Genomic DNA, 13412 nt, shown 5'->3' with positions numbered 1-13412 from the left:
CTTGTCACCGTGTCCCCAGTTCGTTCGGTTCGGACCATCTCCCTCTGACATTGTTCGGATTAAGTCAGTTACATAAGACAATGTCCATTCAGAATTCATACAATTTCGTCCGTTGCTTTGTTTATGTGTCTCGGACGTGTCTTCCGACTTGTACATTATTACATCCCACCCCAAACATCTTCGAGGATGATGGCGGCGGGCTGGATTCGAACCAGGAACCATTGATGCGACAGTCTAGATCGCAGAGCACACTACCCAGTTGGTCTATTTCCATCAAAATCGTCTTGTGAATCGTCTTGTGCTAGAGAGAAACGCGAAATGAAACGTCAAATTATCGTGCCGCTGTTTCAACACAAGTCATGCCTTACAGTTGGCACCTATATAGAAATATTTTCCACGGTGATGCCCAATTTAAGACCCGCGGACCATGTTCGGTCTTGAAACTTTCGCCCACATAGCTTAATAATGCCGCAGAGAATCGGTGTCATTGAGCTGAGTGTTTAAGTGCTTGGCTTCCGATCCTGTGGTCCTGGATTCGAATCTCGGTAAAGACTGGGATTTTACATTCTGGGATTTATTTTTTTTTTTGGGGGGGGGGGGCGCCCCTGAGTCAACCCAACTCTAACGAGTACCTGACATTAGTTGGGGGAAAGTAAAGGCTGTTAGTCGTTGTGCTGGCCGCATGGCACCCTGCTCGTTAACTGTAATAATTGATTCCATTTGTCGTCACTTGAGTTTTTGACGTGAGACTTTTTGCTATGACGACTGCGTGTGCTAATACTACAAATAGAGACACAAAAAAGGCCACAGGTTTCCTGTATGACGACAGGGTGTTAAAAAAGATGTTTGTGTCTGCGGAAGTGAGGTTAATACTTTTGTATTTTCCCTAGAACAGAGGTTCTCAACCTGTGGGTCGCGACCCCTTTGGGGGTCGATTGACAATTTGCCAGGGGTCGCCTATGACCATTGAAAATATGGATTGTTATTGTCTATTCCTCTATTGATGTATGTGTGGGGGGGGGGGGGTCGCGGCAGAGTGGGGGATTGTAAAAAGGGGTCGCCGAGCATAAAAGGTTGAGAACCGCTGCCCTAGAAGAATAACAAAAAAAAAAAGCGTAGGTGGATGTAGTGCGAACTGAAGGTCATTTGTAATATGCCGGGTGTGTGGGGGGGAGTAGACTAATTGTCAAGCAAGTGATAAGTGGCTTTCCTAGTGGTTCCCATACGAATCAGAAAGGCGAAAGTGTGTAAGTGTGTGTGTGTGCGTATATACAAATGTGTAAGGATTGAAAGCGTATTGGTCAATTGTTCTAGTCAAAGTGTAAAATTTGCTAGCGAAGAGGAAAACATGTTTTTGTTTATTAATCAATATATTTTGTAAACATCTTTCAGTCAAACTTTTTTTTTTTTTTTTGCTGTCATGTTTATTATTTGTACAAAGCTTAGATCAACTCTGTCTTACAATGGATTAGTGTAAATATGAACGATTGTAAATATTTATTTTTTCTCTCTTCTCGGTGAGTTTAGTTATCGAAAAGTTCCTAGTCCCTAAGTAAGTTTTCTTTCCTTGTTAAAGCCGGGTTAAACTTCTAGTCGCAAAACTTTACGAATCTGGATTGCTTTCGTCTCTTCCTTGTGGAGTTAGTTTAGACTTCTTAAAAAAAAAAAAAAGTCGTCTCATTGGGGAATAAAGGGAATGAAACCAAATTCCCTTAACAAACTTATACTTCTGTTTTTCCGCCCCCTCCTCCATATACTAAATGTCAACAGTTTAAATTTTTTAAAAAAGTAAAGTTTCCCATTTCAGACCTGATCTATGGGGCTGATGATGTAAAGGTCATCTGTTTCTGTGGCCCACGGTTTATTTGGGTGTCATGTGGCCAGCACAACGACCAACCGCCTTTACTTTTTTTCCCCCCAGTTAATGTCAGGTTCCCATTAGAGCTGGGTGGACTCAGAGGTGCCTTAATTTTCCAAAAATAAAAATCCCGTTCTTTACCAGGAATTGAACCCTGGACTCACTGTTCGAAAGCCAATCGCTCTACCACCGTGCCTAAAAAATGCAGCAATATCTTATCTTATCTTATATAATGCAGACGTTACTTTAAAAAAGTAGATATCTTATCATTCAGTGGAAAATAAGAGAATAAGTCACTAAATTTAAAAAAAAAAGCACTTCGAAGAAGCATGTTGTCAAGACGTCCCCATTGCAGTCAACGCCTTTGCTGGCTTGGACTTACCTGAATAACAAAATTTTAAAGCTGACCCTAGACTCGTATTTCAATAATTATAGTCGACACAATTTGAAAAGAAAACCGAAAGCTCACTACGTACTAAAAAAGTTTCGAAATAATATTTCAAGACTAAGTTAATTAAATTTTGAGACCTCTGTTCCTGGACCGTCGGCCCCCATTGCGGCCACCACAGGCACGACTCCATGTTCTAATTAGACTTAACGAGTTGACATTTGATAATGATGTAATCGTATCAGCGAGGAGAAGCAGTGACGCGCATGCGCGAGGTCTCATGTTCCTCCACCACATGCACTGGCTGTCAAGTTGCTTTGTGTATGGCAAGGGTTCTCAAAAACTTTAGCTTTTCTATGCTCCGAATATCACAATGAATAAGTAGGAATTGGGAGACTGGGAATCTCTTCCACGCAATGGTCATGCAATAAGTAAACAAGTCTGTCTCTAAGTTTTAGCCATCGTTACTGTAGTAAAAGTGGTGTTGCTTCTGACTTTATGAATAGAACCTCAAAACACTATTGCAAAACATTACTACAAAACATTACTACAGAACAATACTTCAGAACACAACTACGGAACACTACTACAGAACACAGATTTCTCCACCAGAGACTAGCTTATACTGACTGCCGGTTCCATAGTCTCCTGGGATTATGAATCTCGGGAATTATTTAGAGCTTTCCTCAAGCCAACCAAATTCATTTTGTACCGGAAATAAGTTTGTGAAAAGTAAAGGGCGTTAACCCTGGACCACAGCAACATATTGCCTTCACACCATCTGTCTAAGATCGCAAATTCTGCAAGAAATCTGCATTTGGTATGACTTATTTACCTAACAAATATAAAATTCAGTTAGACTACAATTGTCCACCTCACCATTACTATAACAATAACAAATAAAAACAACATAAAACTTATGCATAACATCAACGCTTGATGATTTAGGATTTCAGGATGTACTTTTTCGGTGATTGCGAATGACCTTAAAACATCCAGACTGAACTTTGGAATAAGGTAGTTTTTTTAATCTTTCTGGTCTAGCCTTAACGGAGAGGAGTCGACCACTTCGTCCAGATCTGAGGTTACTTTGATTTAATGGGTGCATACTGTCTTTTAAGTATTTTATCAGTTTTGAAGAGACATCTTTCAAGTTCTTCGGCTGCTCTTCGGGTCTTAGTTGTATGTATAAATGAATCAGTGGTTCTCAAGTGATCACCAGTGATACATACATGCTTTTGATACAAGTTAATGACGTGACCAATTGGAATGACAGGTCGATTAATTAAAATTAAAGGTAACGGATGAAATTGTGTGTGACGGACAGACGGACGCTGAGACAGACAACTAGCAAAGCTCATGCCTCTAAACACAGAGCAAGTATTGAAATGTCTTTTATATTCTTTCTCCCCCACCCCCCTTTTACCATATCGTCTATTTCTGCTCTTTAATTTCCCGACTGCGATTATGTGCCCCTGAACCAATGACGTCACAACATCAAAATCTTTTTTTTATTTTTGCCACATTCTTTCTATCGCCTTCTTCTTCTTCTTCTTCGACTTTCTTTTTTTTTCTCCCTCACAGCCCATCAGTTTCCTTCTCTTATTGGGCATGGTGACCTTTTCTGCAAATCTCTGGCCTGTGTCCGAGCTCAAATGGACACGTCAACTCCGATGGACACGGCTAACATAAAACACTGGGGAGGGGGGGGGGAGGCGGGGTTAAATAATATCAGGCGCGCGTATGTGATAAATTTTGTTAGAAAATCTTTCCATTTTTTTTTATTTCTCGCCCCCCCCCCTTTTTTTTTTTTTTTTTTTTTTGCTAAAATTTACAAATTATTTTATTCCTTTTTTTTTTTCATTTCTCTCGAATACACACAAACACACACATACACACACATGCGCCCACACACTTATACACACACTCATGAAGATACACACCCCGAGACACACACACACATCTTAACACATATTCGGGTTCTTTTTTTTTTTTTCTCAAGCCTTTTAAATTAAAATTTGAAGGGGAAAAAAACATTTTGGCAAGATTTAAGTGTTTTATAAGAGCATATATATATATATATATGTTTGAGTTTTCTGTTTGGGACCCCTCAACTCAAGAAAACATTAAGAAACTGGAACAGACACAAAATAGAGCAGTGAGATTCATAACTAACGGATATTCACATTTGACTAGAGTAACAACTTTAGTAAAATCGCTAAATTTAGAAAGCCTTCAAGGAGAAAAGACTCAAAAGTAACGTAGCAATTATGCATAAAACACTTAACCATAATCTTCATTTAAAAAAACAAAATTTAATAAAATACTCAGAAAGAGACAACCGGTCGGATACAACAATATAAATTTGTACAAATGCTCCTTCTTCCCTAGTGCTCTATTTCTCCATCTCTCTCTCTCTCTCTCTCTTTATCTCTTTCTCCCTCTCTCTCTCTCTCTTTCCATCCTAGCCAACAACTTCGACTCAAGATTCTAGATACCTGTGAAAGGGCGACACTTATGCAGTCCAGTTATTTAAAAAATACTTCATTGAACACTAGCATTTGGACTCGTAACGTTCTTGTAACCCAGTAACCCACATTGCTGCCATGTCAAAAGAAAGCGCTAATTAACAGAGACGGGGGGATAATGAAAAACATATAGACCTATAGTATAGCTAACTAGAAGAATTAAGTCAGGATTTACAGAGGCAAGTGTCTGTTAGTGTCCACTGTCAGGTTCTTTTCTTCCTTGGCTCATTAGGGGCTACTCAAGAACAATTAATTAATACTAAATAAGCTCCACAAAGAAACTCCAGCTATCCAGGGAAATAATAATAATATAAACTACACAAACACCAGTCCAGGAAGCTACTGCCTACCTATTTCTCTCTTTCATACAAGGAATACTCACATTCAAACCCATCACGTGTAGACTGTTCACATTCATACCTGGGGATATAAACAAAAGGAAATAACTCTTTCATACTAAAATAGTAACAAAGAAATAACACATTCAGTCTCACCATACCTGCCCCTGACATCTACTAGCCTACTATTACATTTACAGTCATAAAGTAAGTAAAGTACTCAGACCTTGCGATCTATAGGGCAGATGATGTTTAAGGTCATATGTTTCTTTGGCCAACGGTTAACGAGCGAGGTATCATGTGGCCAGCAAAACGGCCAAGGATGCGTCCATAACATGGCTGAAAGCAGGTCTTCTCTACCCTGAAACCGAAGGATTTGTCAGAGCAATACAGGACAGAGTAATTAGGACAAAAAAAAAATACGACAAGCATATCCTAAAACTCATTATTGTTGACAGATGTCGTAAGTTCCGAAATGCGGGTGAGTCAATGGAACACATAATGGCAGGATGTTCTGCTTTATCAGAGTCTGCCTACCTAGGTCGCCATAACCAAGTTGCACCAACACTTGGCTTGGACCCATAATTAAAGGATAAAAATACACCTCCATAGTACAGATACTCGCCACAAGATGTTCTCGAGTCAACCGATCACTTATTCGACTGTTATAGGCCTATTTGGTCTGACAAACGCTGGATTTTAATCGCCTTGATCTGTTTTTTTTATTTACAAAAAAAAAATAAAAAAAAAAAAAAAAATCGCCGTACCACTATCCCGTAATATAAGTAAAACCGAAACTGAAAAACAAAGAAAATATGGGAACCTACGCTTAGATTTGAAGCGGTTATGGAAGTTGTCTAATATAACAATATATCATGTTTTTATATCAACTGAGGGGATAATGACAACTGATCTCACAGATATCCTCAAGGCCCTTAACATCCCTAAGATGATTCTCGTTGTCTGTCAGAGGGCGGTACTGCTGCAGACCTGCCACATCACCAGAAAGTTTCTTGGTGGACACTGTTAAAGGGACTACACTGAATTTGTTTCTCTCTAAGGAAGCTCGACCCTGGCAGTGCCAGAGAATGACTACTCGTTTATTTTTTCACGATAATAATAATAATAGCACAACCAGATAATTCCTCAGTGGACACTGTTATAGGGACTACAGTGAATTTTTCCCCTTCAATCCTGGTATTGCCAGAGAAATAAAATTAATTCCTTTCTACAGGAATAATAAATATTATTATGTTAATATTCTAACAATACTAGGCCTATATACATACATTAAGCATCAATTGTACTTCTATTTCATTGCAACTATATTTGAAAAAAAAAAGGGGGGAGGGGTTCATTAATTGCAATTGTTGAAGTTCGGGTATGTACGTGCTTGGGTGATTTTAGTCTTTCTTGGGTATATTTCTTTTTATTTTGGAAAATACACATTTGCCCCTAAATAAATATACGCATTTCTAGGTCTGGGAATATACATTTCCATTTTGGCATTTTGGGTAAGCTTTTACAATTCACATTTTGCACACAAAAGCTTCGAACCACTGCCTATCGTCATGGATTGGAAACGGTCAGCGGGCTGTACTTTGGGCACCATCGGTACAAGTGATATTGCTTTAAGAATTACTTTTCGTAACGATCCTTAATTTTTTTTTATTAACTTTTTTTTTTTTTGGGGGGGGGGGAGTACGGGAGAAGAGGCTCTAGTATATTTATTAGAATAGGTGCAACTATTTAAAGCGCACCGTTGACACGGAAATGTGCCTATTTGAAGGTGTATATATATTTTTTTTTACTTCTTTATGCCCCACCTTTCTCCCCCCCCCTCCTCCTCTCGACTACTCTCACGTTTGTACTCCTTTAATTATTTCTCTCTTTCCTTTACCCATGTTCATCCTCTCAAGGAGGCTTCCCAGCTTTGCTTAGCTCGGAGCTTCTATGTGCGCAAGTGTGTTTACTATAGCGTATGACGTTTTAGAATTTTTATTTTTTTTTAAATGTTTGTTTTTATTTTTTTTTTTGTTTTGTTTTTTTAAGCATCAGGGGCAAGACGCCCCCATTCACCCCCACTCATTAGGATCTGCTTTCCTTTTCACATCACTCTCCGCTACCCCATCCTCCCCGCCCCCGCCAAGTAAATCATCTTTTAACATTTTAGCCTCATTTAGCCGCCCCCCCCCCTTCCTAAACACACACACACACACACACACACATACGTCCTTCTCCGCTTTTACCCTTTCCCCAATATTACCTCAACACCTTTAACTTTCTTGATCAAACATTGGTGCCCCCCCCCCCGGCCTCTGTCTTACCACCAACCCCATCTTCATCATCAGCGTCATCGCTTTTTTTTTTATTCATTTCTTCTCTCTCTCTCTCTCTTTCTCTCTCTCTTATTTGTCTCTCTTCCTTCTGCGTCTTCCTAATTCAGCTGCTCCCCCTTCACCGCCGCACCTCGTCACGCCACTCCTACATCATTTTCTCGTTTTCATTATTCATTTTTGCGTTACGTAAGATTTTTAAAGGAGCCTTCCCCGATTGGTCGAAACCTTCGATGAGCAGAAGACGCCGAGGGAGAGAAGAAGTTGGGTGGCGTGGGGGGGGGGGGCGCACCAAGATTCACTCACACACACACACACGCACACACTCACACAGAGAATGAAGAGAAAACAGGATGAGTAAATATGACTGGGGGAGAAATTGAAAAGAAAAGATGGAAGGAACGAAGCAGGAGTGAAGGAAGCGGTGAATAACGAGCTGCTCGCGGACGAATTAAATGTGCAGTTGGCAAGCTTAAGTACGTGGGGCCGAGGCAGGAGGCGAGGGCTTAATTTTTCATGAGAGAGAAAGAAAAAAAAGAAAAGTTGGGAAAAGGGGGGGGGGAGCTTTACAAAAATTGGAGCCATTTTTTTTTTGTATTATTTTGGGGACATTCTGGTGGACAAAGTTTTAGAACGTTAGCCAGGGCGAGTTCCCTTGGGAGGGAAAGAAAAAGAACTGACCAGGTTGGGCGGCTGTTAGAGTTATGCATCTTGAACGATGTAACGAGCTGGTGTCTTTGTATATTGGCCCAAGTGTGTCCACTAACTGTCGTTATTCTAAGTATCCTTCATATTATCTTATATTCGTAGGGGGTCTTTCAGAGAGGGGGGTGCAGTGGTGTAGTGTAGTGGCTGAAATATAAGCCATATCAGTATTTCCTGGCAACGCATGTACACCTATGTAAATATTATGAATGTATGTGTGTATGGTGAACTCCGCAGGGTTGAAGATGGCTTGAATTTATTAAATATGCATACAATTTATTACGTAGAATATTACATTAATTAATAGCATAAAACTTCAAGAAATTCAAAAACAAAATTCCGGAATAAAAAAAAATCATAGCAAGACATAAAAAGCTAGAAAAAGGGGAAGAGATTAATGAACAGAACATTACTAGCATTAATTGATTGATTAATTAACTCGCGCTATTGTCGCGAATGCCTTGGAGTGGCTTCCTAGCTTTGCATACGTGGGGTGGGTGCGCTCGTGCGAGCGTGTGTTGGGGAGTGAGGGAGGATAGAGCCTCGAGGCTAATTAGGGCAATAAATTATGTTTCATCAATTCCTTGTTTCCCACCTTCGTTATTCTTGCTGTTTTCTTCTTCATTTTAAGCTACGTGGGTCAGCGTGACCCCCCTGGATGTGAGTAGGCTTTGCGTATTGAGCAATAGTCTAAGAAGATGTGTCGTTTTCAAATAGTCACACATCTCCCGCCCCCACCCCTGTCTCTTGTCTTTCCGACAATCAAGACGGTTTCTTGTTCGCCGTTACCTTAAGTTGTTTTAAGAGTTCCTTATATCGGTCTGGTGAGTGGACATGAGAGCACGCGTACTCACCTGCACGCTGCGTAACCCTGTCCCCAGGTTTAGCTTTTCTAAAAATCTACCCCCCCCCCCACCCCCCAAAAAAAAAAAAAGTTTGGTTTAGATGCATTGCTATAATCCACAATGGTTTTACCTGTACTGCTTTACCTGCAACGCCCTCGCATCCATTTGTTTCTGGCATTATTTGTCCTCACTTGGAACGTCCTTGCTTTCACCTGCAATGTTCTCACCTGAAATGTTCTCACCTGAAATGTACTTACATTCAATGTTTTTTACCTACAATGTCCTCAACTGCATTATCCTTACCTGTGACGACGTGCGACGGACTATTGGTCTAAACTTCCCACAGGTTGCGAGGTTACAGGACAGTGTTGAGGCCTACTTTAACCATTGTCCTAAAGTGGTTGACACAGTCAAACTTAAAGAGTCGCTCGCATCATTGTCTTCAATTCAACATAAGTATCTCCGTGGGAATGTGCGTTTATGTGTGCGTGTGTGCTTAAAGAGGGTGTAGTATGGGTTGGAAATCTTTTTTTGTTTTTTTGGTGAGAGTAAAGGATGGCGCACACAGGGGACCGTCATCAGGACCAGTGGCTGGAGTGGCGGTCCCTACACGTAACAGTGACGGTTACAGTATAGGAATATGAGGCAATCTCCCCATGGTTAGTGCTGCTCTCGGCCACTTTGTAGCGAGTGGACCCAGGATCGGGGGAGGTGCGCCGTGTGCGCGGTGTGGTCAAATTTCTATGCCCAGTCACTATGGCCGCTACCGCTGGGAGCCCTCAGGCAGGACAGGGAAGGAGGAGCCCCATTTCCAGGCCTTTCTAACGATCAACGAGATAATGGCGCCTTCGGTGCCGATTCCCTACTGGACTTTTTTAAAGGTCTCCCCCCCCCCCACCTCCGTTACGTGGATGTAATAATACGGGACCTCAGAACAGTGAACATATATACTGACCACTGGGATGACATAGCCTCTAGATCGCATTACGTTGAGAGAGATGGTTACTAAGAAAGCTGTGAACAGCGAAAAAAAAAAAAACACGGGTTTCAGCTCTAGAAGAAAAGCGTGTCACGCGGAAAAATGGGGCCGGCTCCTCTACCACCAAAGCGAAAGCCTTCTTAACGTACGTTATATTCGGACGAGAGTGTCTCTCCAAAATGAGGCTAAAGAGTCACATGCAAGGGTGATCTACGAGATGAAGCATAAGGGAGGCCAACTAATAATTGTAACTCTCCCCCACCCCATAAGCATTTACTGAAGAAGGTCACTTTAGACACTGCCTAATTGTACACAGTTGACTATCGACGAGTATCACTTTAGGACACTTTGGAGCTACGGAAACAGCCGATCATTGACCGGAAATGAGCGAAAGCTTTACAGTTTCAAGGGAGAAAGATATATTTTCAATTAGAGGACGTTTTATCATTGACCACGTCATTGCGTTGAGACGTCCGCCGCTGAATTAAATGTCGCACGGACAAGATGTCATGTTATATTATTTTTAAACATTGAAACGTCAATACACCTTATATAAGGTGGCCATTATTTTTTTTATTGTAGATCGTATGTTATAGGTTGAAAAAGCTATTTTTAGAAATTATTTAGCGGGACGTAGTTAATATGTCTAGTTGGTTTACGTAATTTGCATTATTACTTACACTTTTTTATTGGTGTCAGACTCTTTGATTGGCTGCTAGACTACACAATGTTACTACACTATATATCCACTTTTTTGATATCATTATTTTTAAATAATTAATGGTTTCCAAATATTTTTATGTTTTTTTTTACTTGTTACAGGTTATTTTAAGTGGACGAAGGGAGACAACCCACATGATCATGGTAAGAAACTTTTTTTTTTAAATTTTAAGTCCTTACTTCATTAAAATAATATAGTCCTGCTTCTCAAAAAAAATGTATATTAATAATTATAATAATAAATATCTCATTTTCAATTTAATTAGCAAACAGCAAAAAATATTGTTTTACCAACCACGTGTTATTCTAAAAATGTAGACCTTTTTTCTGTTTTTATTGTTAATCGAATGCACTTATTTAAAAATGCGAAATGTGAAAGCAGCAATGATAGCAATTGCAATGACTTACGTGGATACAGGATCATACATCTGCGTGTTTTTTTTTTATTTTCATGTTCACCTTAACATAATTTAATCTAAATACAAGTATTTTTTTTTTTTTTAAATAAGGACTGATAACATAGAAACAACAGAGGAACCAATAAAAAAATATCCTACATGTCAGCATTTATATCAAATAAATTTCGATTTTTAAATAAGTTTTTGACTCTTGGTTTATTTGTTTTTCAAGGGTCGGAACTTTAAACTTAAGAATTATTTTGGATTTTCCCGTTTTCCCTCAAACTTGAGGAGTTGCTGACATATTTTGTTGTTTTTGAGAAAGTAGAGACGGTTGGTCGTTGTGCAGACCACGAGACACCCTCGTCAACCGCGAGGTGGGGGGGTGATAGGGGGCTGATGGAAGAGTGAAGTGGTCAAGCGATTAGCTTTTAAACTGAGGGGTCGTAAGTTCGAATCCTAGTGAAGACGGATTTTTAACTTCCGGTATTTTTTAGGACGCCACTCAGTCCAGCCAACTGTAATGGGTACCCGACCTATGTATTGGGGAAGTAAAGGCGATTAGTCAATGTACTTGCCACAAAACACCCATAAGGAAGACAGTGGCTTTGTAAGTGGTCGCCCGGTAACAACTCTGATCTGGGCCTGTATATTTTGTCTCCCTTAGATTTTGTGTTTTGTTGTAGTTCGCTTTTCCTTTAAAATTAAAGTTGGATTATCGGAATGGGTTGCCTGAATCAGCCAAGAAAATCAACGACTGAGCAGATTTTAAGTCACTGATCAACATGCATGACTAAAATGGCACATGAAATGCTTAGGACATAATTATCTTTTTTTTTTTTTTTTTTAATTACGTCTGTAGTGTATAAGATAAGATATTGTTAATTGTAAGTAAGTGTCTGTTGTTTAAATTGTAATTATATTATCATATTAATGATTATTGTTACACATGTTTAACAGTAAAAAAAAAAATCTAACTACGTTTCAGGTCTTGGTCTGGGAGGTCATGATGGCCTGCACCACGGGCTCAGCGTCAACGACCACATTCAGCGGAACAGCAGCGGAGGCGGCGCCGGGGGAGGCGGTAACGGGGGCAGCATCGGAGGAGGGGGTGGGGGTGGCGGGGGCATCAACTACGCTCGCACCACCAGCACGGGGAGCATGAGCGGTCCCCCCACCCCCACGAATGGCCCCGGCGGCCCGAACACGCCCCTGGTGGTGCCCCAGCCCGTCAAGCCCCCAAGCCGTACCGGTACGAAGACGTACCAATGCAAGATATGTGATCAAGTAAGTACGGCCCCCGCTTTTAGTGTAGTATTAGTAGTAGTGTTGAATCTCTTCTCTCTATCATTAGCAGCTTATTCTTTCCCTCTTTTAATTCTGCTCTTATTATCACGTCTCTTGCCGTCTCTTGTTCTAAACTTTCATTTGTTTTGGCGATTCACACGAAGTGTATATTTAACTCATTCTCTCTCTGTTACACTTTTTATACACGCTACTTCTCCCACACACACACACACTCTCGGACCATGTTGAAACATTTCACAACTATTTGCTGTACCTTAGAAAACATACATCAATTTTTTTTAAATGCACCTATTTGTCTATTGATTACTGACAATTAATTATTTTGTTGGGGTATCAAAAAAGGAAAATAAATGATATTTATGGAGAGATGTGGCTGTATATGTGGAGTTGTTCCCCTTATTACGCCGTTTACACAATTTGAAACCTCCGCTCTCATCCCGTCTTCTCTATTTCTCTCTCTCTTATCTTTCTCTCCTTATTCTCTCTTCTGTTTATCTCTTCTCTTTATCTCTATATTCTCTTTATCTCTATCTTCTTTTGTTTCTTGTTCGTTATCTCTCTTCAAAATGTTTGCAAAACTTTTAAACCATTTTTGTTCTCATTTAGATTCAAATATATATCTCCTCCCCCTCTCCCGCTCTCGCTCTCTTCTGTCTGTCTTTCTGTCTGTCGGTCTCTCTTTTTTTTTTTCAGTATTTCTTTTCTCTCCACCTCTTTTGTAACTTTTTGTTTCATAGTTCGTCCTCCCGGCCCCCCGTCCTTAATAACGGCCCCCACCACCCCAACCATTTTTTCCTAGCTGTCTCGATCAAACTTCCTTGTTGTTTTTCTTTCTATTTGTTTTTTTTTTTTTTGTCATTTGACATTCGGTCATGCTGACATCTAAATGTCAGTCTTTTATGACTTCCAATAGTCAGTAGAGTGTATCTTGAGACATTGTCTAGACCCATTGTTTCAAAAATATCTTTGTGTCTTGTTCTTCGTACAAACTTTGCTGATGGTGTCTTTT

At 40.2% G+C, this 13412-nt stretch overlaps 1 protein-coding gene across 11 annotated transcripts in view; it reads left to right on the top strand.

Moving 5' to 3' along the window:
* The window catches only part of LOC106078346 (zinc finger transcription factor lin-29-like), a 422178-nt gene that overhangs the window by 353083 nt on the left and 55683 nt on the right, over positions 1-13412 (top strand). For all 11 annotated transcript variants that reach the window (XM_056008260.1, XM_056008264.1, XM_056008265.1 and 8 more), the window contains 2 exons: positions 10800-10841; positions 12084-12382. In XM_056008260.1, the coding sequence (XP_055864235.1) occupies positions 10800-10841; positions 12084-12382 (341 nt within the window). The remainder of the gene's footprint in view (positions 1-10799; positions 10842-12083; positions 12383-13412) is intronic.

The sequence above is a fragment of the Biomphalaria glabrata genome, chromosome 13 (assembly GCF_947242115.1).
Source record: "Biomphalaria glabrata chromosome 13, xgBioGlab47.1, whole genome shotgun sequence".
NCBI classification, from domain to species: domain Eukaryota; kingdom Metazoa; phylum Mollusca; class Gastropoda; family Planorbidae; genus Biomphalaria; species Biomphalaria glabrata.
Note: the sequence above shows the minus strand (reverse complement) of the source record. Positions and strands in the feature narration are given on the sequence as shown.